Consider the following 27,110-nt stretch of genomic DNA (forward strand, 5'->3'; position numbering starts at 1 on the left):
TTACCATATTGGATCTGTATTTGCTCCATTTAGGTTTAGATTTTCACCTGTCTACAAGTGCCTTCTTATCGACATATTCAGGGACATACTCATCCGCCATTGAAAAAATAACCTGCAGATAAAACACTTACAAGATGTAAAATTCAGCAGCCATAAAAAGTCGGAAACTCGAAACTGAATTCATAATGCAACCATGCACAACACCAACGAAAGTAAGTCATTTTGTGCACTTTGCAGCATACACTTAAATTCACAACATGCATTGAGGCAAAGAATTGAATTTTCAGAACACCGGTTCATAACCGTTTTAATCCAAATGCAGCTTAATTTCAAGTATCTTTGCATTGTGCCTTCATCTTATCGTAGAAATCAACTGTCATCTTTACATGTACACTGGTACCAATCCCTACAGATTCTAAGCTCCAAAGGAAGGGAGGCTTCTGGTGCATTGGGGCTGTGGTTAGCGCTTGTGGACCCACCTGTAAGTGGCTGGCTCATTCTGCTTTGTCAGGTCGGTATGTTGAGCAGTGAAAAATCGAGTACAAATGCCAAACTCCATACAAAGGGAGCTTTGTGGTGCATCAGGGCTGGAGGTATCGCATGGCCCTGGCTGTCGATCCGTGGAGAGCTTGTGTACATCTGATGGGCCCACCTGTGGGTATGAGTGGCGTGCATGTAAGGCTTTGTGTATTATGTGTTGTCGCTCGTGGGGTTTCGGTTCCGTGGGGCATGGGGAATAACCCATGTGGTTGGCTCATGGGCATAGGGCTGCTCTTTGTGGCATTGTGATTGTGCGGGAGGGCTGTAGAGGTGCTTTGTTGCTGAAGGGAGCGGTTTCCACTACGCTGTTGACCTTCCGTGTGTCAGCACTACCTCTCATGTCCTGCTTGCTGAGGAGAGGGATCCGTTCATCAGCTGGGTAGGCCTAGGGCTGCATCGTCTTCTGACCTGAGGTTTGACGGGTAGAAGCGCAAAAAAAGAAGTGGACCCTATTATCGAAAAGTGGCTCGGCAAAGCACACGTCCGCTTCTAGTATAAATGCAAGCATCCAACTTTCCATGTCATAAAAGATAAAGCAGGGACAAACATGATGTTCAATACCTGATGAAATATTTTCTTAGCAAATGACTACTTAGTACTCCCTCTGTAAACTAATATAAGAGCGTTTAGATTACTAAACTAGTTATCTAAACGCTCTTATATTAGTTTACGGAGGGAGTACTAATTTTCAAGATATTCCTTTCTTATCTCCACAGAAGTCATGAAGTGCTTAAGAATCATGGTATATTTGTGTTGTTTATCTACCAATAAGTCCAGCTATTTGAAGTCCCAGATACTGTCATCGCACATAAAAAGTCAATGACATGCAGAGATTGTGTAACTTCGTATAGGAATACTGATAGGTTCTTTAATGGAAAAAAATCCCCAAAAAATCTTTGGCAATATGGATGGTGAAAACCATTGATCAGCATAAAATTAAGGTCAAAAATCGTGAAAGAATCACAAAGCTCCCTGCCATCAGAAGAGAATGGACAACTTGAATATTATGTTTACTATCATTCTTGGAAATGAAATCACTCAAGAACTTCCTGTTTTTAAGTGATTTAACAAGGTCAAATAGTAAAGAGTAACAATACCAGGCACTGTGTGGTTGACATATGACCAAGTCTCTGCTTCAGCTGATCTTCACTAAGATCAGAACTGAACATATCGTCATCACCCATGTATGCACAAAGGGAGTGGAACCTACAGAATTTGTATGTATAATTAGAATAAAAGTCAATGTAAAAATCCCTATAGAGATCATATTAACTACTCCCAGATAGATCCAAAAAGATAAAAGATATGCAACCAAAATATTTCGAGTTTGTGTCTCTCTTCCCTCTTCCGCATTGGCGTTTAGGGTCTGTCGCAGGTGATGTTTCTTAAGCTAATTGGCATGTTTCTTGGTCGATGGTTGTGGATTTCTCAAGACATTACCATCGATGAGTCTTGTTGACGTTCAAAAATGAACTTTCAACTAGGGATATCCTTCGCAACGTGGTTAGGGATGAGTCGGAGATGGTGCGTATGGCGGCCTTATAGCGAAGATCACCGTACACTCAACAAAGTGACACGACGATGTTTTTTAAACTAGGTTCAGTTACCTTGTGGGAGCCCGACCTACGTCCTATGGGAGGGTCGTCGAGAGTGGTGCCCGGCGCATGGAACACTTGTCTCCGCTTCCGAGTCCCACGACTCCTGACTAATGGGACTTTCAAGGTCCCTCGAACTCCGCATTTTGGCCTTCCTAACTCTCCTGAGAGAGCTAGACAGGGAGAGTGATCCTCCTCTTGAGTTTACTCAAGCGAGGAGTGACTTTTACATGCTCATGGGAGGCCATATAGAGCCTAGGAATCCTTGACAAATGACCAAGGCTACCCTTGAAGTAAGGAGGGTAGAACTACACAATTTTGCATCCTTTGGCCCATATGCCTCTAGTTGGGCTAGGAGGTGGATTGTAGCACACTAAGGAGAGAATCCCTACACTATTTGGAGCTTCCTTGATGTAACGCCCCGTCCAACCCACCGGTCACCCACCGTTGCCAACCACTACGCGTGGCTACACCTAGGATCTAGAGTGGCCCCACAGACCAACACTAGTCTTTCCTGCGCACTTTGTCCTCACTCGTGCGCACCCCGGATCAACTTCCCAGTCGATCACCCATATCCTCAAATTGCCCCAAGCCAAGCACGCTTAACTTTGAGGTTCCTTTCGAATGGGTTCCCAGAAAAGAAGGTCCAACTTATTGATATTAGTTTATCATTCCTATTAAGCCGAGATGTCACAGACACCCCCACTCAAAGGAATCGACATCCCTGTCGACCCAGTAGGAACGTTCGCTCTTGGCACACATCTGTGCGTCCAGTCCGGCACATGCGTCATGCCATGTGCCACGACGGGCCACACACGCCATGCACCACTGGCCCGCGTAGCTGACCCGCACACGCCCGTGTAACCGAGAGGGTCATCTATGATACCAGTTGTAACACCCCAGTTCCTGGTCGTTGCGCTTGGCTACCACCTAGGATCTAGACTGGCCCCACAAACTAACACTACGTCTTTCCTGCGCACTTTGTCCTTACTCATGTGCACCCGAGATCAACTTCCCAGTTGGTTAACCATCCTCACATTGCTCCAAGCCAAGCACGTTTAACTTTAAGGTGTTGAAGTCTATATGTGGATTGCCTAGCCCTTTCCATCAGTTCGGACTTTTGGTTGCGTTGGTTAGTGCATTAAGCTTAACATGGTATCAAAGCCTAAGATCTTGAGTTCAAGTCCTTGCTTTCACAATTTATCAAAAAATTGTTGTTGCCCCTCTCTCTGTCCACGTATAGGCCTCTTGAGCCATACCTGTGAGTCTATTCACGTGTTGACTTCCCCGCGTCACACGTGAGAGGGGGTGTTGAAGTCTGTATGTGGATTGCCTAGCCCTTTCCATTAGTTCAGACTTTCGGTTGCGTTGGCTAGTGCACGAAGCTTAACATAAGGTTCCTTTCAGATGGGCTCCGGAAGAGAAGGTGCACCTTATTGATATTAGTAGTCAATCATTCCTATTAAGCCGGGATTTTCGTGGAGATATATTCGTCCTCAGAAATATTTGTGGGAATTCGGGCCCCTTCCGCAAGTTTTATAGCCATATTTGACTAGAAAATACCTTGCAGGAATTTGTGTGCCCCTGCAAATTACATAGTCGGATTGGATTCCCAAAACATCTTGCGGGAATTCGGGGCATCTCGGAAATTTTTATGGAGTCAGAACGACTCCTAACATACTTTGCAAGAATTATTGACCCATCTACCACATATTCTCATCTTTGAACAATATGCTATGGGAACGTGGAGCTCGACCATGGTGAGCCCGCGCTTGGCATAGTCCTGTACTATCAGGTACAGCTTGGTGATTTCCTTGCTGCCGGCCGGGGTGTACTTCAAGCTCCAGGAATTGCGCTATCTTGGTGGAACCAGGGTGAAGGCCTCGATGAGTCAGGATATTGGCAGATTGCCGAGCTTGATGTCCGTGATGTAAAACCATTCTTCCTGCCACTTCTTGTTGGATTCGACCAACTCTCCATCGAGGTAACTGGATCCGGCCTACCTTGGTGATGGCGGCACCCCCGCACTCGCAGGTCTCTGTCACAATGGTCTGGAGCTTGACCGAGGAGTAGCAGCATCAAAGGCCGAAGGGTGGCTCGAAGCCGAGAAACAACTCGCACAGGGCCATGAAACATGTTATATGGAGGATGCCATTCGGGGTCAAATGGTGGAGTTGGAGGCCGTAGTAAGTGGAGAAGTTCCCTAAAGAAGGATGAAGAGGGAACACCGAACCGCGAAGAGAAGGGATAAAGCATACCCGCTCGCCGCCACGCGGGCGCGGAACTACCTCGGTGACGCCTATCCCATTCGTGTTGGTCGTCACAGCGAGCGACACTCAACGACTTCAGACGGCGGCAGGTGCCCAGCTCGATGAGGTGTGCAAGATGCCCTTCGGTGGCAGTGGACGTCATTCGCTTGCGCTTGGTGTCGGATGCAACCTTCAACTTCCCCTTGTTGTCTCGACACTCTTTGCCGGCGGTTACCTTGCCCACGGAGGTGCCCCTCGGCCTCTGGGTCTTCCCTGGCTTGGGAGGCATGGGGGCAAGATTGCGTGCGTGGGCCGTGCGAGATGGAATGAGTGGAAAGCTTGGAGATTGAGCAGCAGCAACAACGACAACAATGGAGGCGGAGCACTTAAAAGAGAGACGGAGAAGAACAAAAAGGGCCAAGTGCAGAGACCCCTTGGTGGTTTTCCCTTATAAACACCAGACGAAAAGGAAGCAGTGCGACCTTGTCGTGACACGCAGCAGGTTTAGCCTCCCAATTCCCAATTATCCCACGCTTAATGCGCGCAGGGATTGAGGCATTTAATAACGCCGACGTCCGAGACGTGTCATCCAGTCATGTCATAATGACTGACGGGACGTGGCTTAGATGGGCACCACGATCCCACACACACGTCACGTTGACTGACGGCCAACCTGACAATGGTGATTCGGTTCGCCCTGTTGGACCAGCGCCTGGTCCGGTCCCTCCATAGGACCCGACCTCTGGCTTCCAAAAGATTTCACAAGTACTATACAGGAAATCGGCCTATGGAAGCCAGCTTCGCGAGAAGACTTCACCGTGGACGGCTACATACACTAACAATTCAAGAATAGGGGAGCTTCATGAACCAACTTCCACTCTGACAAGCTAATAAGGTCGGCGCCAGCAGATCGACCCCAACCAAGAAGCAGTCGGATTTGAAGACTAGTTTCGGGGCTACTTACGGTTTACGGCCTAGGGGTGCCTCACCTTACCAGAAGCTGGCCTGAGTAGGCCAGCCTGGGCCCCCATAGGTCGGTTATGTCATGGGCGATCAGCCCGACCCATGGCTCTACAATCATAATGGGCCCAGAAGGCTTGGAGTACAAGACAAGGCAACCGGCATCCAGTGGACTCCTTACCGACTTAGATCATGTAACCCTAGACCATGGTACGCATATAAGCTAGGGCTAGGCTAGTCAAATAGACACAACAGAACCCTAGAGCTTTCTTCAATCCCTCGATCTTTGTAACCCCTATACACAGATAATATACGCAAGCAGGAGTACGGTATTACCTCTTCTACGAGGGCCTGGACCTAGGTAAAACTCTGCCCTTGTTAACATCCGATCTACTCCTTTGGCCGAATACCCTATCAAGGAATCTACCGGAAAATACTCCGACAATGCTGCAGTTGCTACTTATGAGCACAGGTCTTGGACTATCAACAGGCTCTTCTCACTTATCATGATGAGTTGTTTGTCTAGACTCGGTGCTTTGATAATGATACTCACGCTGCAATTGTTCTCAGGGCCAGTGTTCTACCTTAGTTTTCCTCTGAGTTTATGGCCTCACTAACGTCTTCAAGATGTGGACCCATCTTCGATAGTGCTATCAGCCCTCTGGTGATGCCCAATACTAGTAGGTGGATCGCCACGAGCATGCTCTTAAGCAGGGTGACTCCACTATTGATGATTTCTTCCCGCATTACTGGTTGTGCTTCATGCAAATGCCGCCATGTCGTCAGGTTAGACTTGGAGTTTCAGCCCGTCTACTAGTTCTTGTCTCGGCTTCGTAAGGAGTTTGAACCGAGGCACGCTCAACTATTTGCTCATGGTCGTGTTTCTCTTATGGAGGTGCTTTCTGAGATTCGTGCTAAGGAGACTCACCTAGATGGTGTTGGTTTACTTGAGCTCCTGCTACGCCGCCTGCTGCACCAGCTCTTTCTTGCTCTAGTGCTCCGCCGCTCCTACCCACTCCTCCTGGTGGTGAGGGTCGCTCTTGTACTGATTGCGGCTACTGTAACAGAGATGGTCTCCCTGGGTCAGATTGCTTTAAGAAGCAGTTGCACCTGCGCAACAGGGAGCGCAACTCTTCTTCTGGGATTCGTATTTTTACTTTGACACACTCGGTTGTCTCTCTGACTGAGCAAGATATCTTTAATTAGCATCTGCTTGCCGCTTCAGGTTCTTCTTCGATGGGTGCTGCAGGTTCTATGGCAAATGCTTCACACTAAGCGATCACCATCTACACGGTCAGGTTTATCCCCATGGGTTCTAGATTCTAGAGCTTCCTTTCATGTCTTTTGATTCTTCCACCTTGTCCTCTCTCAGATCTCTCGATTCTCTTGTTCATGTTCTCACAGCTGATGGTACACTTCTTTCTGTTGCTACTCGAGGCACTCTTACCACTTTTTTTTGTTCCTGATGGCATGTCCTGCCGTATTCTTCATTCTCTGTATGGCCTTAAACAAACCCCTCATGCCTATTTTGAGCATTTCACCTCTGTGGTGATTATTGTTGGTTTTCCGGCAAGTGTTCATGATCTTGCACTGTTTGTTCACATTTCTGCTAGTGGCTGGACTCTTTTTCTTCTTCTATATGTTAATGACATGATCATCACCGGTGAGGACTTGAATACATTGCCTTTTTGAAGACATGTCCTAGTGAGCAGTTTCTTATGTCTGATCTTGGCCCTCTTTGCTACTTTCTTGGGATTCAGGTTTCTTCTACCTTTGATGACTTCTTTATTTCCCAAGAGAAGTATAGAGACTCGGATGGAGCTCAATGTTCACCTCCGTGCTTCCGATGGTGACCCCTTGTCTAATTCGACGCGTTATCGGCATCTTGTTGGAAGTCTTGTCTATCTAGTTGTCACTCGTTCGAATATCTCTATCATGTTCATATTTTGAGTCAGTTTGTTTTTGTTCCTACTTCGATTCACTATACTCACCTTCTTCGCATTCTACGATGTGTTCATGGCACGATCTCTCACTGTATTTTCTTTTCCCATTCTAGTTCGTTACAGTTTCAGGCCTATTTATATGCTACGTGGGCTAGTGATCCTTCAGATCGCGTTCACTTTCTTCTTACTGTGTTTTTCTCAGTGGTTCTCTCATTGCCTAGAGAACGAAGAAACAGAGTGCAGTTTCCTGGTCGAGTGCAGAGGCTCAGTTGCGAGCTATGGCTCTTTTGACAGCAGAGGTGTTTCTGTTACTACACCTACTCCCCTCTTGCCAGACAGTACAAGTGATATCAATATTGCATACGACCATGTGAAGCATGAGCTCACCAAGCATATTAGTGTCTTGATGCTTCTTCTGTGTGCGCTCGTGTGCATGATGAGGTTATTGCTCTTCAATATGTGCCTTCCGAGTTAAAGTTGGCGGATTTTTCTTTATGAAGGCCCAGACTACAGCATCATGGATTTTCCCTCTCTGAACATAGTGTTGTGGATCCACCCTGAGTTTGGGGGGGGGGGGGGGTGTTAAGAGTTATAGTATGTTTCCATGTGTTGAATCAAAGAGAAGCTCATTCAGAGTTGTGCTTAGTGGCTAGGTGGTTTGATGTGTGTGGCGCCTTGACTCCAGGCAACGCCGAGTTCATCTTCTAGGTCTACCACATGGGTTGGACCCTATGGGCCTCGTTACTGGAGATGGGTAGGGCCCCTAACGGTTCAACACTCCCCTCAAGATGGGTGGTAGATATCTATCAACCCCATCTCATCACATGCCAAGTTACAGTCCTTTGTTCCTAGTCCCTTTATCAAGCAATCTACATTTCTGCTGGCCAAAGCTAATATAAGCAAGGCTGATGATCCGAGCATCAAGTTTCTACTTAATGAAGAAGCGATCAATTTCCACATGTTTTGTTCTATCATGTTATGGGATATTGGCACAAAGACATTCACTTCTCTGTCTAGGCCACCTCTATGCCAAGTAGGTTTTAGATCGCCCAAATCCTTTACCTCGAATTTCTTGCCCGGACACACCTTCATTCTCTTCATTTCCTCATCATCTCCAGTGATGATAATATCATCAACATACACTGCAAGAATGGTGATCTTACCAGTGTGTCTATAGAACACCGTGTGATCACCATTACGTTGACCATATCCCATATCACAAATTGCTCGTCTGGACCTATCAAACCATGCCCTCAACGATTGCTTCAGTCCATACAAGGATTCCTTTAGCCTGCATACCTTCCCCGTAGTTTGTTCCATACCAACACCTGGTGGTATCTCAATGTATACATCTTCATGCAAGTCACCATGTAAGAAGGCATTCTTGACATCCAATTGGTGCAATTTCAACCCAAAGTTTGCAGCACAGGAAACCAATATCCTTACTGTGTTCATCTTTGCCACCAGAGCAAATGCCTCGTCATAGTTAACTCCAATAGTTTGACTATATCCTCCGGTGACCAATCTAGCCTTATACTATTCCGCCTTCCCCTCAGGATATGCTTCACAGTATAAATCCACTTACAACTCACTCCTTTCCTTTCTGCCGAGAATGTGGTTAGCACCCACGTCTTGTTTTTCTTCGGTGCTCCCAACTCCTCTATCATCGCTTCACGCCACCTCGGCGCTTGCTTTGCAGTCATCCAATCCTTTGGGATTGACACAGTTTATAGAGAGGCAACACATGCTCTATAGGAAGGAGACAAAGCCTCATAAGACACAAAATTACCAATGGCATGGTCATCAAAAACATCCTGCGGTAGAGCCTTCCTTGTCACTTTACCCTTCCTTACTACTTCACGTGTCCCCTTTCACAACACAATAGACAGTTCCACTGCGTCCTACTCCCCTGCACTTGTGGCTCATCACTGCCTTGTTGCTCCCCATGCACTTGTAGTTGTCGTTGTGAGTACACCAGGGGATTCTTCTGCCACCGGTACCAAACAGGCACCTGGAGAGTACCAATCAAAATTGTACCCACTATTGGCTAGACCTGAACATGCACATCATCATTAGTTAGTGCCCACAGAATCACCCTAGGTATGAGATGTAGCCTTCTCCGCCTCTTGACCATATTTCAAGAGTGTAGGTAGTCAAGCTCTCCAAACAACAAACCTATCGGCTCACAATAGAATGGCTCAGACTCCCTGAGGGTGACATCAATGCTGACAAATATGCATTTCTCAGAGGTACAACAACATTTATACCCATGCTAACTAGAAGAATAGCCTAGAAAAACACACTTCACTGCTCGCGGATCTAGCTTCCCAGTATTAGGTCGGCGATCTCAAACAAAACATATACTGCCAAACAACTTTGGGGGAACAACAAACATTGTTTCTCCAAACATCAAGTCACACAAACATTTCATGCCTAGTATCCTTGATTGTGTTTGGTTGATCACGTATGTGACTGTCATAACGGCTTCACTCCACAAGAATTTGGGCACATTCATCGTATACAGCAACGAGTAAGCAGCCTCAAGAATATGTCGACTCTTCCTTTCTGCCACTCCATTCAGAAGGGGAGGTGTCTGGACATGAAGTTTGATGAAGAATAACAAGGAGACCCAAAAGGTGTTATTCACATACTTTGTGCCATTGTCAATCCTAAATCACCTACACCTAAAATTGATTCTTCATAATGACATGGAAATTTTGAAAACAACTAAACACCTCATTCTTAGGACACATCAAATAAATCCAGGTCATACGAGAATAATAGTCGATAAAGGTTATACAATATTTCATACCATTCACTAACACCACTGGGCAAGTCCGTGCATCCGAATGAATAAGCATAAAAGGAGATATGCTCCAAAGCCCCTTACTCACATATGAGGCTTTTGTGTGTTTAGCATATTCGCAAGCATCACATGTCAACTTGCCCTTGCCTATTCCACACATAACATCCGAAAATATTCTAGTCATCTTGTCGAAAGATACATGCCAGATCCTACAATGATGGATAATGATCTGCTTCTTCTTGTCATCCATGGTCGCAGCAGACACCCTAGTCCACATACCAGAGCCCCCTACTCCTGGTGCTAGTCCAGATCGTCTGCCTCATCTATCACTCTTGAATCATGCAACCGGACTTGTTAAGAATCACACGACAATCTATCTGATCAATCAGAGCACTCATCGAGAACGAATTGACAGGAAAAGATGGCACATGTAACGCCGAGCATAGGGAGATGGTCTTACACTTTAGTGTGCCAAACCCTACGACGGGTTGTTTTGTACCATCGGCAGTTTGTATAGTGCCTATGTGAGTAGGCGGATGCTTGTTGTAAGACTCGAACACCGAATTTACCCTTGACATGCCTAGATGCTCCAGAGCCTAGAACCCACTCCGAATCAGTTCTATGAAGCAGCAATTGTGGCCTTTTCAGTGTCGCCTTCATTTGTATAGATAAAATGAGCCGAACTTGGTGCTGCTTGGCATTCAGTGGTAGCAACAGTCGTTGTTGTCCCTCTACCAATTTGCTCTACTTCCTTGCTAGCCACAACGTTCCCATCCTCCTCAATGACCTCTACCTCTTTGACATCCCTGCTGAATGTTGCCGTGTTCATCATGCGAGCCACCCATGCCCGCGCAACGTCAAAGGACACTTCAGCGGAGGCCAACGTGTACGCAGCATAGCTTCCTCCTTGATGGCAGCAAGCAGGGCATCCTCCGAGTCTCTGCTTGCCGAGGCACACAGCCCCCAACACCTGCACCGAACTACACCTCCGCCTCCTCTTAGCACTTCATCTCCTATGTGCCTTCCTCCTTCCTCTGCGTTACACGAACATCCATCGTTCGGCCGCACCGAATCCATGACGCTGGTCTTCTCCACCAAGTCGTTGAACGTTGAACACATACACGACCTCACCAACTGCCATCTTCCGTGATGCGGAGCATCCTAAGGTCATCCCCACGGACATGTCATCATCACCCAAGACACCAAGTGGACCGATGACAAGAGCTCGTGCAATAGCTATCGCAACCGAGGTTAACTCTCTCCTTGTCGAACTTCCCTTCGAATCACATGAGACATGGCTACTATCTCAAATGGAGACACTTTGTGTGCTCAGGTACCAAGGAACCAACCATGCAGAAGCCAAGGAACAAGGCCAAGCAATGGCGGAGGAAGATCGCGAAGGAGAAGAAGGAAACGGGACAAGTCTGCACTTGCCCGGATGATCAGGACCCTGGTTCGGACGATCCGGCCAATGCTCGAACGATCCAGACCTCTGTCCAGACGATCCGATTACGCGTCCCGAAGACACAGGAAGGCCGAGCCCGAAGCCGGATCATCCGAAAGAAGCCTGGACGTCCGGACAAGGTCCCGGACATCCAGCCTGACGACTGTTGATTCGACCCTGCCGGGTGACTACCCAGATCATCCGGGTACCCACCCTGACGTCCGGCCTTGCCTGCGCGCAAACCGGCCATGTGGCCATGCATCTCCCCAACTACCTCTCTATTCCGCCCTAGACTATATATAGACCTTCCCCTCCTCTTTCTAGGGTTAGCAAAGCATATGAGATGAACTAGAGAGTTTTGCTCCTTACCATACCTCTCGCATGAAGACCAAGGCCTCCTAGGCGAAGATCCTCCAAGTGGATATCAAGGCCTCCCTTTGTGGAGAAGACTACCCCCTTCAAGACCTCAACACTCCCAAGCTGGGAAGAACTATCTCCCCTTTTACTTTCCTCTTGTTGGATTTGCATCTTGAACCTTGTATGTGTGTGCATTTAGTGGATGTGTGACCTTGGATCTTGTCTTGAGTGTTCCTCTCTTTTTGTTTTCCTCATGATTTTCAGCATTTTCCCACATCTTGGATCAGAGCATAGGTTGATTCACATCTTGGGAGTCAAATCACCCCCCCCCCACTTTGTAGCCTATTTTTGTTGCTTTTTGTCCCAACTCGAAAATCCCACCAAAAATAGCCCTCCCAATTTTTTTGTATTTTGTTAGTTCTTATGAGATTTTGTTGTTTTTGATCCATGAATTTGTTGTTTGGCAAGTGGATCTAACCTTCGCTCACCATCCCTCGCCATCCCCACCACGAAATCCACCCCAAAATCTGTCCAAAAATTTCGTGTTCATCCCGAGCCCAAATCTACCACGGTTGACCCTGGACGATCCAGACACTCTCCCGGACGATCCGGTCATTTACTCAGATGATCCGGAACTCCACCCGGATCATCGGCTTCGGCTGACGAAACTGCATTAAAAAAAACACAGATCGGCCACCACCAATTCTTCCACATCCTCAGCCACCTTTCCACCACCATTAGCCTTCCGTAAAAGCCCCACTTCAACCACACCAACCACATCTTCCGCTACCAGCCCAATTTGACCCATTTTCTTTGAGATTTTGAGTTGTGTTTCCGTTTCCTAAGATGTTTCGGCTAATTAGGGATGTTTCGACATCAACAACACCGCCACTCATCATCGCCACAGATACGACATTGACAACGACCCCTTCACCACTTGACACAACGATCGTAAGCAATGGCGGTAACTTCGACGACTTCATTGTACATTTTCTTGCCATTGCATTGATAACCCTGAGCCGTTTGCGAAGCTTGCCCACCGGGACTAGCCATTTGAGAATTGTCGGGCCACATTACTTGGGCACTTTAGTGATACATACGCCGCATAGCTTCCTAGCGTGCTCATATCTTGTTATCATCTCTTGTGTCACAAGTTACTCCCGTGCATATATCATTGCTATCTTGGATCGTGCATTTCGCATAAGTGGCAAAAACATCATACATAAAAAAAACAAGCTTTTAAGCAAAAGAAAAACAAAGCAAAGAGCTTCTAAGCAATAGCATCGAGCCACATTGCATGCCATTGATCATCACAGACCATACATACATAGCATACTTGGGATAGAAAGACGACACATTTTGTTTCTCATAGGTTGTGCACAAGTACGTATCTCACCCATTCGAGCAATCGTGCTAGCGTCTCTTCTAGTATTCGTGCAACACAAGCTTTTTCCATGGTAACACATTTTGTGCTCATTCCTTGGTTGTGCAAATCCCATTTACCTTCCGTGTGTTAGTTCTAAGTGATATCATAGGTTTTGATCTATTTGCTTTGCATGCAATTTGTGAATCTTTTTCAACATTATCAATATCTTGACTAACACTTGCTTGAATTTTGTGCCATTCATCCTAATCAAGCTCCTTGATAAGCATTACTTGTGTAGGTGTGAGATTGATAAGATCTGGTACCAATTTTACTATTTCTATAATACCATCTTGAGTGATCATTGATCCATCTTCAACATCGGAAAAGGTAAATTTGGTATTGTTCTTCTCAAATTTTCACTCACATTTGCTCGGGCCTTGTGATGGATAGCCCAAGCACGTCAAACCCGCCCTTCGACGACAACGAAGACGCCGACAACTTCGTCACCAAAACTCACCACTTTGCTCTACTACAACAAGCCATGCATCAAGCAAATGAAGCCTTGAGTGATAGATTGATTAATTCGCAACCGACTTGCGCCAATCCGAAGCAAGAAATCGGGACTATCTTGACGCGAAGTTGTCCACTCAAATGGAAGAGATTCGTGCAATCTTGGTCACACACACCTCTTCAACATCTTCATCATCAAGAAGGCAACATTCAAGCCACCACTCTTCGGACACCTCTTCCGATGCAAGTCTACCACGACCTCGTTCTCATCTTCGAGATGACCATCAAGATCATCAGGCTTCACAAAACCCATTCCATGGCAATGGATTACAAGACCACCTTCGTGAGCGCGAACGACGTCGTCGACAAGAACAAGACGCCCTTGAACAAGAGCAAGAGTGACAACGTAAACGCCATAAAGAGCAAGACGACGACGTCCTACGGCAAGAACAACAACGCCGTAAGGACCAAGCGCTTGAAGCACAATGAGCTCTAAGCGAATCCACTTGCGCCATGGATGAGCGCAATAAAAGAGTGCGTTAACAAGAACAAGCCCTATGACAAGAGCGACAAGATGAAGATGCTCGCAATGAGGAACGCCATGAAATGAGGCAAAGAGCAAGAATCCCTCGGCCCCGACATCAAGCTAGTCATGAGAAGCAAGAAGTTCAAGAGCCTCCTCCACGCCAAGAGCGACATCACCAGCGCAACCATCATAATGAGGAGCAACGCTATGGCAAGCTCAAGTTCACCATGCCTAAGTTCTCCGGAACCACGGACCCCAAAGACTATCTCTAATGGGCCTTAAAAGTGGACAAGATATTTCGTCTTCACAACTATGAAGAGGAAAAGATCACGATGGCCTCCCTTGAGTTCCAAGACTATGTTCTCATTTGGTGTGAACAAGTTGTTGAGACGAGAAGGGAACAAGGCGAGCCACCGATTTCTACTTGGAATCAAATGAAGGAAATCATGAGAGCTCGCTTCGTGCCTACACACTACAACCGTGATCTCTTCAAGAAGCTCCAACTTCTCAAACAAGGCACAAAGTCAGTTGAGGACTACTACCAAGAGATGGAGATTGCCATGATACGAGCCAACGTAAAGGAAGACGGGGAGCAAACAATGGCGAGACTCTTGAATGGCCTCAACCACCAAGTCAAGAAAATTGCGGGTTTCCAACAGCATTCCAACCTCCTCGGGCTCGTGCACCAAGCAACCAAAGCGGAGCGACAAGTGCAAGATGACTACAAGTACTCCAAGTACTCATCAAGACCTTATGGCTCCAACATTCAAGTTTCTACAACTCCGGCGCCTACAACGACTCGAGCTACACCCACTAGCAGTGGAACCTCAAGCTCCAAGCAACCTACGACATCTTTGAGTCGTCCCTCTACAGGCAACTACAAGCCAAGAGCTTCATCATCTACAACTCCTCCAACGGATGCTACCGCCAAGACAAGTTTCATCTAATGTTTCACTTGCAAAGGCCGTGGCCACAAGACATTCGAGTGCCCCACAAGACGCACCATGATCGCCAACGATGACGGCACCTATGACTCTATGAGCGATGATGAAATGGAAGCCTTTAGCAATGTCCACATTTCTCCCAGGTAGCTACATGCAGCAGTTAGCTTTTCTCCTCGAACAGCCGCCCGCAGCAGCAATGTCCCCTTCTTCTCCCCCTGGCGAGCAGCTGCACACAACAGTAGCTCCCAGCAACAGCAGCAGCTCAAACCGCTGCCTCTCTTCCCTTCCCAATCAGCAGCAGCCAGCAGACACAGGAGCAGCACCCCTCAGTGGCAGCAGCAGCAGCAGTAGCAGCAGTGCATTCTAGCGAATTCAGCAGCAGCAGAGCCGCATCTCCTCTTCCTCCTCTGTCGCGCAGCCACAGAGGTACCAGCAGGCAGCAACTGCACTTGACACCCGCGCCAGCCGGCACTTTTCCTAGCTCCGGCACCGCCGTCCATGCAGCTCCCGTGCATACAGCCGGGCCCACGACTTCCCCGCTTGCAACAAATAATCACCGACAGCCAAGTCAAAAGTACAAGAAAAAACATCTCCCCATACACTACCACAACATCCAAATTCTTCCTTACCCAACGCATCACCCTCCATGCCCCCACTGCCGGTGTGGTTTTCATGATCTGCACCAAGTTCCTGACAGATGTCAAGTGGGATGTGCTGATGCTCAGGTGGGCGCCTGCTGCTGCTGCTCCTTCGTCTTCCCCGGCACTGGCCCAAGCTCACAGCAGTCGTCTGATCCAAGATGTGCTGCTCTTCTGGCCACCATCAGGACCAAAGCCTGAAGTGGTGAAGGGAGGAGGTTGTAGGCTGTAGCATTTTCAGGCCACACGCTGCGCCCACGAGGCATTTGCTTTAGTCAGTCCTGCTGGACAAGGCCATCTGTCATGGATCAAGTGATCACAGAAGTGCCCATCCGGCTCCCGACAGAGACAATGACAGCGGCACCCCTCTCTCTAGCTGTCCCTTTCGCTCTCGTCCAACTGTGGTAGTTGGCGAGTTAAGGGTTCGGAAAGAGAAATCGTTTTCTACTGCATGTGACCGGCCACAAGGCTGAGGTTGCCCTTTGCTGAGGCCACAATGAAGATAGCTGGCATAAAGCCCTCATGGTCGGGCTTATTTTTGCCTTGGAGATACCCAAAGTATGATATGACCATGGTCATTAACTCATGCTCATCTAACTCTTTATGCATTCTTGAGCATATATAGCCGTCATATGTATCATTAACAATAGTGGTACCTCTCGTAAACTTTCATAATTACCTACGGGTACACAGTATTGTAACTATGGACTTGTGTAAATAGAGCATGAAAATTAGTACCTGTAGGCAGTAATTGGAGCATCTGAATTTGCTTCTCTGGGCATCAAATCCATTCCACGGCCCGCACTAATCATTTTCGCTGCCAGATCTATCATTTCTCCTGTTTCTGGAAGAGTTGCCCTATACTCCCTGTCACTTACTGGGGCCTGAATAAAAGATCATTGTAGAATTTCTATCAAGATACTATTAAGGTGTTATATTAATTACAGCAAAAGCAATTATTATCAACACTTTACAAGCTGATCAGTTGCTTCTGTCCTTAGGTGTGAGAATATCATGTGCAATACTCGGGAAACAAGAATATGGACAGGAATACTCGGAGACCAAAAATCCTTCTGTGCAATACTCGGAGAACAAGAATATGGACAGGAAAATTATACCTGCAAAATTACCCCAGAAACTGCTTTGGAACATGCAAAGTTTGTCTGCATGTAATGTATAATATCCTGGCATTCATAAAAGTGTCCATGTTATCTCATACTGTAGACCATAAAATAGTGCAGTATCTACTGTAACAGCATACCTGGCAACCAGTGCTGTGACCGAGCAGTATTACTCCTTCAGAATTATCTTTATTTATCAAGTAGCCGATGAGCTGATCAAGTTCCAATGCATCCTTGCAAAAGAAAAAATACGATCAACACATAGACTAAATCAAGCAAAGAGAAGCAAAAAGGAAAAATCAATCAAACGTTAATCTAAGCAAAACTGGTTGTATCACTACTGCCACTGATTGTCCTCATGTATTCTTATCATGCTGCATTGCACTAAAAAAGTCAAAGGTAAAATCAGAAGGTTTGATGAATAATGCAGTATGTCATCAACGCAACTGTCATATAATGCTTAGTTCATACGCCAAAATAAAAGGCATCTTCTATTGCAAACATGACCAGGGAGCGTTCTCCCCACGATACCCGATTCCTATTTTTACAAACGTCCCACCCATGGTTCTGAACTGAAATTCATATTCAGCCAAGATTCAGGAAATGGCAGGTAAGTTCTAGAGCATGCACTACATTATACTCCCTCCGTTCCAAAATAGATGACTCAACTTTGTACTAACTTTAGTACAAAGTTGGTTCATCTATTTTGGAACGGAGGGAGTACTTGCATATACATAATATAAACATTTTTCGGTTTAAGAGAACAGCTCATAGGTAGGCTCTGACCACCTAGCCTTCCAAAACTATTTACAACTTTATACAGTGAATCCTGGTTGAAAGAACATGTGGTGCCCCCATGTTTGGTTTTGGTAGTTAACGACAATCTCTATGGACTAATGGTTGCCTTGAGTTATATTTGAAGGATTTGTCCATAGGCTTTTCTTAAGTCCATGTGTTGGTTTCAAGGAGTTTATGTGATGACCAAAGTGCTATTCAAGGAATTGTCCAAAGATTGGTCATGTAGAAGACATGATACAAGGTTGATCAAGACCAAGTCAAAGAGTGAATCAAGTTGATGTACCGAGAGGGATCAAGTGATTCCATGGTATGGCAAGCATTGTCCATTACGCTGTGTGTACTAACCCATGGTCTACGTGAGAATTTTTATGTGGGGTTAGGCATGTTTCCATGGGCTTGCGTCAAGAGGAGTTCCCATACAACCCATGGAGGATGACATCAAGTGGTGATCGTCATCAAGATTGTAGTGTGCAAGTTCAAGTGGAGCATCACGAAGAGATCATGCTTGAAGCTTGTCGTCCATTTTGGTGACAATGGACTTGTGAAGATGTTCCGATGTGTGGCTCACCCATAGTGGAGTATGGGGGAGCAATCTACTAGTCTTCATCGAGCCAACGCAATCAAGAAAGGTGGCCCAACTTGAGAGAGTCAAGATCGTCATCATCTAGCTCAAGTGGACTATGTGCAAGGCAAAGGTTTGCCCGTGATAGGATTTCTATTTTACCAGTCTAATGGTGGTAGTTGGGAGACCGGGTTATAGGATCGATTGCTGTACTATCAAGGAGGGCTCTCAAGTTAGTAGCTTGATCGTATCGTTCGTAGAGAGCTCAAACCATTGCATCCTTGCATCATCTTTCTTGGTTCTTGTTTGGTGTTTCTCTTTGTGAGTTTCAGAGCTTATGGTCATCTTCATGACAACCTCGAGTTCATCAAAAACGGAGTTCATATATGCATCTTCTATGATGTTTTCGATGTTAGAGTTTTTGCTTGTTCTTCATTCATAGAGGTTTCACATCTCTATCTCTTAGGCATACTCCCTCTGCCACTTCTTACTATAACCGATCGCTGTTGGATAGTATTTTTCGTCATCTATCCAACAAGCTTGAGTTTGCTCAATTCGGAGCTCATTTACAGAAGTTATGACAGTTCAAGCTTTCCTGCATCCTGTTAAGCTTCATGCACTAGCCAACGCAACCAAAAGTCCGAACTGATGGTAAGGGCTAGTGCAATCCACATATACTGTAACACCCCCTCTCAAGTGTGACGGGGAAGACAAGTCAACACGTGCAACCGGAAGAGAGCGATGGCGCGCGAAACTCACGTATGACTCAAGAGGCCTATACGTGGACACAAAGGGGGGCTACGAGCAATTTTTGAATAAATTGCGAAAGCCAGGACTTGAACTCAAGAACTTGGCTCTGATACCATGTTAAGCTTCATGCACTAGCCAACGCAACCAAAAGTCCGAACTGATGGAAAGGGCTAGTACAATCCACATATACTGTAACACATCCATCTATTTTGCTTAGGTCTTTTGTTGCTCTCTAGCGGTAGTACCGCCCTGGGCAGCGGCAGTACCGCTTGCGCGGTACTTCCGCGGTTCCAGTGCCGCGGGCACTACCCCTTTTTTCGGCTTCTTGACTGTTTATCGCTTCAGCGGTAGTAGGGCGGTAGTGGCGAGCGGTAGTACTGCTCTAAGCGGTACTACCGGCCAGCCACTACCGCTGCTACGTCCGCCTACTTTATCGCCTCTGGACTCGTTTTACTCTCTGCGGTTGTAGGGCGGTTGTAAGGGGCGGTAGTACCGCTTCTCCCCTGTATACTGCAACCTCAACGGTAGTACCGCTCCAGCGGCACTGTCGCCTCCGGATGCTTCTTCTGTGCACTATACTCCGGGTACTTCCGCCCGAGCGGTAGTACTGCTCCCTGGAGCGGTAGTACTGCTTGTGTGTGTCCAATGCACATAGGGCACATAACGATTGGATTTGGCGAGGCCTATAAAAGGGGGTCTTCTTCCCCAATGATTCTTATCCTTTGAGCTCGTGTTCTTCCCCCATTGTTGAGCTTCTTCGAGCTTGCTATCCCTCAATCCCTCCTAGTTTTGGGGGGAAAGAGAGAGGAGATCTAGATCCACATTTCCACCAATCACGTTCTCCTCTATGTGAGGGGAACCCCTTGGATCTAGATTTTGGAGTTCTTAGTGTTCTCCTTGTTCTTCCTCTCATTTTCCTCCATAGCTTTCCTTGCTTTGGTGGGATTTGAGAGTGAGGGACTTGGGCACTCCGTGTGCCCTTGCCATTGCATTAGTTGCATCAGTTTGAGTTCTCCACGGCGATACGTGAAAGTGAATAGTTGAGAAGCTTATTACTCTTGGGTGCTTGGTACCCTAGAGCTTGTTCCTCTTGGGTGCTTGGGCACCCTAGACGGTTGGTGGTGTCTCGGAGCTCGATCATTGTGGTGTAAAGCTCCGGGCTTGCGTCGGGGTCTCCAATTAGGTTGTGGAGATTGCCCCGAGCAATTTGTACGGGTTCCGGTGACCGCCTCCAAGGGTTGCCAAAGTGTACGGGTTCGGTGACCGCCCCCAAGGGTTGCCATTTGTACGGGTTCGGTGACCGCCCTCAAGGGTCCCTTAGTGGAATCACGGCATCTTGCATTGTGCGAGGGCGTGAGAAGATTACGGTGGCCCTAGTGGCTTCTTGGGGAGCATTGTGCTCCACACTGCTTCAAACGAGGATTAGCATCCGCAAGGGTGTCAACTTCCGGATACGTCGTCGTCTCCGCGTGCCTCAATTATCTCTTACCCAAGCCCTTTACTTATGCACTTTACTTTGTGATAGCATAGTGTTTCATGTTATATATCTTGCGATCACTTAGTTGTTTATCTTGCTTAGCATAGGTTGTTGGTGCACATAGGTGAGACTAGTTGTTTTAGGTTTTGTGCTTGACAAATTAAACGCTAGTTTTATTCCGCATTTGTTCAAGCCTAAACCATAAATATTTTGAAGTGCCTATTCACCCCTCCCACCCCCCTCTAGGCGACATCCACGATCTTACACTGGTAAGTTTCACAGTACCAATGGTACTTTGTGTTTCTGCCAGTTATTTTTATGTGTGTGAATTTTGAAGGTAACAATGTGTCAGGCTGTAGAAGTGTGCCATGGTGACTATGTAGTAACCTTCCCCTGTTTCTTCGTGCCGGATCTAGTTTAAACCGTCGATTGCCTATCCAATGGCTCTCCCTTGATGATAACAGTTCGCCACTGGTGTCGCTGCTCACCTTTTGATGCTTCATCCTAGGACTCCAATCCTTCGACCCATCGTTGTTTACTTTCCGACAAGCGCATGTGCGCAGTGTTGCTTTTCTTCAGTCTTTGTGTTGTAATGGCTATAAAGCCTCCCCTCTTTCTCCATTTTGGACACGCTGAATGTAATCGAGTATAAGCCCTAGCCGCCTGTGGCGTGCTTCTCCTACTTTCCCCTTTTTCAAGGAATACAAACCCTAGGTTGATTTCAAATTCTCTCTGAAATTGCTTGGTTGATTGCTAAAATTTAGTTAAGTCTAGTCCAGGTCTTGACAATTGGTATCTAGAGCCAGTCGATTCTTGGCGGTGGCGTGATCTCTGGTGCGTAAAGGTTGGGGGTGCGGCAGTAAAATCCCTCTGCGAACTATAGATCGGGCAATGGTGTTCGACGGAGGCGGCCGGAGTGGCACTGTTCAGAGGCAGTCAGAATTCAGGCCTGGTTGCCGGTGAACATTTCCCCTGCGGGAAAATCCCAGCTATTGAGTTCGGATGGTGCTTCAAGGAGGCAGGCGCTGGAGTCTATGTTGGCGGCGGTAGATCCTTGGTGGTTTCATCTGCAAATTCCCCCCTTCCACCCTTCTTGCTGAATCTTTCCGGATCAAAAGGAAAAACCATGTCTAAGCCTACGGAGTTTGGCGAAACAGCTGATCGCAGCTCGAATCACGGGAGCTTGATATTAAGACGTTGCAACGGTATCGTGAGGAGGATAAGAAGGAATTCCAGGACTTTCAAGCATTGGTAAACAGAAATTTTGTCACTATGCAAAAGAACTTTGACAAAATTCAGGAAAATTTTAGGCCCTTGTTTTTGGATCCTGAGCAGAACCAAGTCTGCAACAAATGCAGAGAGTCATGGGTACCAGGTCACAGACAGGTGTGCAAAATGAGCCAAAGGGCACAAATACAAGCATTACAAGCTCAAGACAATGATACTTCAGAAATAATTTATGTTACAGATTTTGAAGATCCTGAGCAAACTGAACCCCCTCCTGATAATACTGTATTACAACTGTCAATGCATGCTGCTACGGGCATTGGAGTGGCCGAAAAAACTTTTATCTTGTCAGTCAAAATTGGCAGTACTATAGCTATAGCTCTTGTAGACAGTGGAAGCACCAACCTTTGTATCACCTGAAATGGCTGCTAAATTACCGGTGGCTCCTGTTACTGCACCAAGGGTCAAAGTGATGGTGGCCAATGGAGGCATTCTATGTAGCGAATTTTCTTCCCATAATTGTCCATATGAAATTCAGGGCCACAAGTTCAGTCACACTTTCAGGGAGTTAAAATTAAAAGGTTATGATATAATATTGGGAGTGGACTGGTTAAAGAAGTGCCCTTTACAGTTGGACTTTATAAAGATGGAAATGAAAATTTCCCCTGTCCAAGGAAAAATGATAACTTTTGTGGATGAAGCATTGCCTCAGCGGCATCCTACTAAAGCCAAAGACAATGCTGAAACTCTACTGGACCAGGTTGTGTGTGGTTTTTTCCTTCTGACTGTGCTGCAGATCAACAGTGTCCTAAGGAACTACAACAAGTTTTACAACAATATGACAAGGTGTTTGCTACACCCACTGCTCTGCCTCCTGCCAGGCCCTGTGATCACAAAATTCCCTTGACAGATGAGGCCCAGGTGGTCAACCAGAGACCTTACAGATTGCCTCATCACCAGAAAGAGGCCTTGGAAAAGATAATCCTAGAAATGCTCAAATCTGGAGTAATCAGGCCTAGCACTAGCCCATTTTCCTCTCCTGCTCTGCTAGTGAAAAAGAAAGATGGCACCTGGAGGTTGTGCACTGATTATAGGAAACTCAACAAAATTACTATTAAGAACAAATATCCTATACCAGTAATTGAAGACCTGCTAGATCAGCTCAAAGCGGCTAAAATTTTCTGAAAGATTGATTTAAGGAATGGCTATCATCAAACTAGAATGGCTAAAGAAGATATTCATATAACTGCCTTTTCCACACACATGGGGCATTATGAATATCTGGTTAACTCATGAATTTGCTGGCCTCTTAAAGTTTGTAGTGGTTTTCTTTGATGATATCCTGGTGTTCAGTAATTCCATGGAAGAGCACAAAGAACATCTAGCTCAAGTGCTGGGACAACCAGTTATTTGCTAAAATGGACAAGTGCTCATTTGGTCAGTCAGAAGTTGAATATTTGGGCCATGTGATTAATCAGGATGGAGTGGCTACTGACCAAACAAAGATTGCTGCTATCAAGGAATGGCCAGCACTAAGCACTGTCACCGACTTAAGAAGCTTTTTGACACTCTCAAGGAAAAACTCACCAATGCCCCAGTATTGGCATTGCCAGACTTTACAAAACCTTTTGTGTTGGAAGTTGATGCTAGTGGCTATGGTCTTGGAGTTGTGCTAATGCAAGAAGGAAGGACATTATCTTATTTAAGCAAAGCTATTGGACCAAAAGCAACAGCCCTGTCCACTTATGACAAAGAAGAATTAGCAATTATTGAGGCTATGAAGAAGTGGAAGCATTACTTCTCTGTCACATCATTGGTGATCAGAACTGACCAGGAAAGTTTGAAGTATATACAAGAGCAAAATTGACTAAAGGTGCACAGCACAAACTGTTACTGAAATTGCTGGGGTATAATTTCACAGTGGAGTACAAAAAGGGCAAAGAAAATAGAGCTGTTGATGCTCTCTCAAGAGGCAAATACATGGTCTCATCACGCACTGTCAGTATGACTACTCCTATGTGGGTCACTAAAGTTGTGAGAAGCTATAAATCAGATCAGAAGATTAAGGAACTCATCGCTGAATGCACATTCAGCAAGGATGGTAACTCTTCATACACTTTCAAGAATGGCGTACTCAGGTTTCACAATAAGATTGTGGTGGGCAAGGCAACTTCTTTGAGGCAAGATATCCTTAGAACTTATCACACTTCTAAGCTAGGGGGCACTTTGGGGAAAGAGCAACTTACCAAAGAGTTAAATTGGTATTTCACTGGCGTGGACTCAACCAAGAAGTCATTGAGGCCTCCTTTGGTTCATAGGGTAGGAAAATCATGGGAATAGGAAAGTCATAGGAAATGAGATGGCATGTGTCTCAAATCCTATGAGTAGGAATGGGAAAGGAGATGTCCTTTGATTCACATCATAGGATTTTTTTCATTGAGTCTAAGCTGATTCCATTCCTACATCCAAAGGGCTCTAAAGGAAATTTTCCTATAGAAATCCTATCCTATGGAATTCCTACAAAATTCCTTCAAACCAAAGGAGGCCTGAGTTTGTCAAGCAATGCCCTATGTGCCAGTTAAAGCAGAACATACCCTATATCCTGGTTTGTTGGAACCCCTGCCAATTCCTGATTTTGCTTGGGCTCGTATACGTATGGATTTTGTGGAAGGCTTGCTCACATCTGAAAACAAAGACATGATATTGGTGGTTGTGGACAGATTCACTAAGTGTGCCCACTTCATAGCAATGAAACACCCCATCACTGTGCAAACTGTGGCAAGAGCCTTCTCTGATAGTCTTCAAGTTACTTGGCATGCCTCTAGTCATTGTCACCGACAGGGATAGAATTTTTACTAACAACCTGTGGCAGCAGCTCTTCAAATCACTTAAAATCAAATTGCACATGAGCACTAGTTACCATCCCCAATCTGATGGACAAACTGAGAGAGTGAACCAGTGTTTGGAAAACTATTTGAGATGTATGTGCTTCCAGCAACCCAAGAAATGGCATGGATGGTTAGCTTTGGCTGAGTGGTGGTATAACAGCATTTTTCATACTGCTCTGCAAATGACCCCATTCCAAGCCTTATATGACTTTCCTCCTCATATGGTGGCAGAGCCTGTCCTGCCAGATTCAATTTCTGATGACAATGCAGATTTGTTACAAATTAGGGAATTGGCAATGGAAGTAATCAAGCAAAACCTCTTGAAGGTGTTGGTGCAATATTTGCCCTCCTGTGTTTTGGAGATTGTTGACAGAAACAGGCATGGACAGATTTGTTTGCTAGTGCATCCAGAGAGAAATAGTCCATGCAGAACCGAAGAGAATGCTGTCTTCGATTTCAAGTTCGAGGAAACTTCACCGAAGAATATCTGCGTTGCAGAGAAGAATGAGCTATATTTGTTGAAATCATGTAGGCGAGAAGATTGATGTGAAGGAGTTAGCCCCTCGAAAATTATTGCTAACGTGAAGCAATTGGTTCGGAGTTTCTATCTGAAGAAATTGACTGCAGCGAATGGAAGTCGAAGACAAAGTGAAGACGTAGCATTCATTTCGTTGTTCTTCTTCCGTTCATTTGAGTCATAGCACCTCCGTACTATTAAGAGGGGTATAGGTTCTCGAAGCTTAGATCTGCTATGATGCTTAGCCCAAATCTGTGCGAGACAGAGAGAAATCTCTTTATGTTTCGAATGATTACCTACCAGCAGTAGACGTTGTTCTTTGTGCTGCAGGAGATATCTTTCGAACTGGGGAGTTAGCATTACTTGTTCCACAAGTAATGTTATCGTTGTGCTCAATTTCCGACCGTTGGACTCGTGTAGTTCGGCCATTGGCTGCTCCACATGTCCAATTTTGTCTTTTCCCTTCAGGGAAGGCTGCGGCTATAAATAGCCACCCCGCTCCAACGTTGTCCGTTGGCTGCTCCGCTTAAGATTTCAAGAAGATTGATTGAGCAACCCCTCTCCGAGTGATTTGAGTTTAAGATCCACCGGAGAAAAATCAAGAGCCCAAACTTAGATAGTGGTTGAGCATCACAGTAGTTTTGAGTTAGAGTTCTTGTACCTATTACTCTTGAGAGCTGCGCACTCTCTAGACGGACAGGTGTCGGCTCGAGTGTTGAAGAGTTGTTGTCTTTAAGGAGCAAGATCTTCAGCAACCAAGAGTCATTGTGATTCGCGAAGAGGGTCTGTCGAAGGTTTGAAGATCGCCGACAAGTATCTACCACGAGTGAAATCAACTGGAGTCTGATCAACTCCGAGTTGAAGGAGAATAGGACGAAGAGAGTTTATCTTCTGTGTTAAATCACAACCCCTCCAACCAAACATAGTCCTTTGGCAGAAGGGCGAACTGGTCTACCAAATCCATCTATCGCCATCGAGCACCACTGGTTCATTCTACTTTATTGCATTACCTTCGGCAGTTTACTTTCGTGCTCTGTGACGATAGTTTATCTGATCTACTCTGTCTGTTGCATATCATTCACTTCTGTCGAGTCTGTCATTTTCATCAGTTATTGTCTGTTGCTCATCCTGTTGCATTCTCATCATTCTTTTTAGTCTTTGTTATCATATAGTTTTTCTCCTCATGTTCATCCTGTTTAGACTGGTGTGCTCTCCCTGTGTCATTTTCATTCACTTCATCAGTGTTAAGTCTCGTGCTTTTCTTTCGCAGTTCATGTCATGTTGTACCTCTTGCTACTACATGTGTTTGCTTGTTGCATTACTATCATTGTAGTCAAACCTGTGATATCTCAAGCCCGTACCATAATTGTTTCCTATGTCTATAGATATGCACCTCAGCATCGTGCTTGATTGAGTTCTTTTCTTTCGTCCCTTAAATCCAATGTTTTGGTTGGGTTCAAGTCAAAACATTCGCAAGAATTTTTTGAATCTCTCATTCACCACCACCCCCCCCCCGGTCGATATACTCTCGGTCCTAACAATTGGTATCAGAGCGGGTACTCCTTGTCTGCGTGTATTAAAGTTCTAACGACCTTGAAGTTTTGAGTATATCGTATGCAGGTAGATCCTCGCACTCTGAGAGATTTCCTATCTTCGATGGAAAGATTATCTCTACTGGAAAGAAAGAATGAGAATGAGAATTCAAGCCATCAACATAGATCTGTGGCAGATTGTGGAAAACGGATACACTATTCAGCAACCTGATGCTCCCAATTCCGATGACAAAGCTATGCTGCGGTTGAATGCACAAGCAAAAGATATCATCTGTAGCAGTCTTTCGAAAGACATTTTCATTCGGTACCAAAAACTCGATACTGCAAAGCAACTCTGGG

At 45.9% G+C, this 27,110-nt stretch overlaps 1 protein-coding gene across 2 annotated transcripts in view; it reads right to left on the minus strand.

Moving 5' to 3' along the window:
• Positions 1-27,110, minus strand: part of LOC123052648 (UPF0613 protein PB24D3.06c) — a 48,838-nt gene that overhangs the window by 482 nt on the left and 21,246 nt on the right. For both annotated transcript variants that reach the window (XM_044475951.1, XM_044475952.1), the window contains 5 exons: positions 17,140-17,232; positions 16,997-17,062; positions 16,617-16,762; positions 1,638-1,746; positions 48-112 (listed from right to left, as the gene is read on the minus strand). In XM_044475951.1, the coding sequence (XP_044331886.1) occupies positions 48-112; positions 1,638-1,746; positions 16,617-16,762; positions 16,997-17,062; positions 17,140-17,232 (479 nt within the window). The remainder of the gene's footprint in view (positions 1-47; positions 113-1,637; positions 1,747-16,616; positions 16,763-16,996; positions 17,063-17,139; positions 17,233-27,110) is intronic.

This window comes from Triticum aestivum, chromosome 2D, assembly GCF_018294505.1.
Source record: "Triticum aestivum cultivar Chinese Spring chromosome 2D, IWGSC CS RefSeq v2.1, whole genome shotgun sequence".
Classification (NCBI taxonomy): Eukaryota; Viridiplantae; Streptophyta; class Magnoliopsida; order Poales; family Poaceae; genus Triticum; species Triticum aestivum.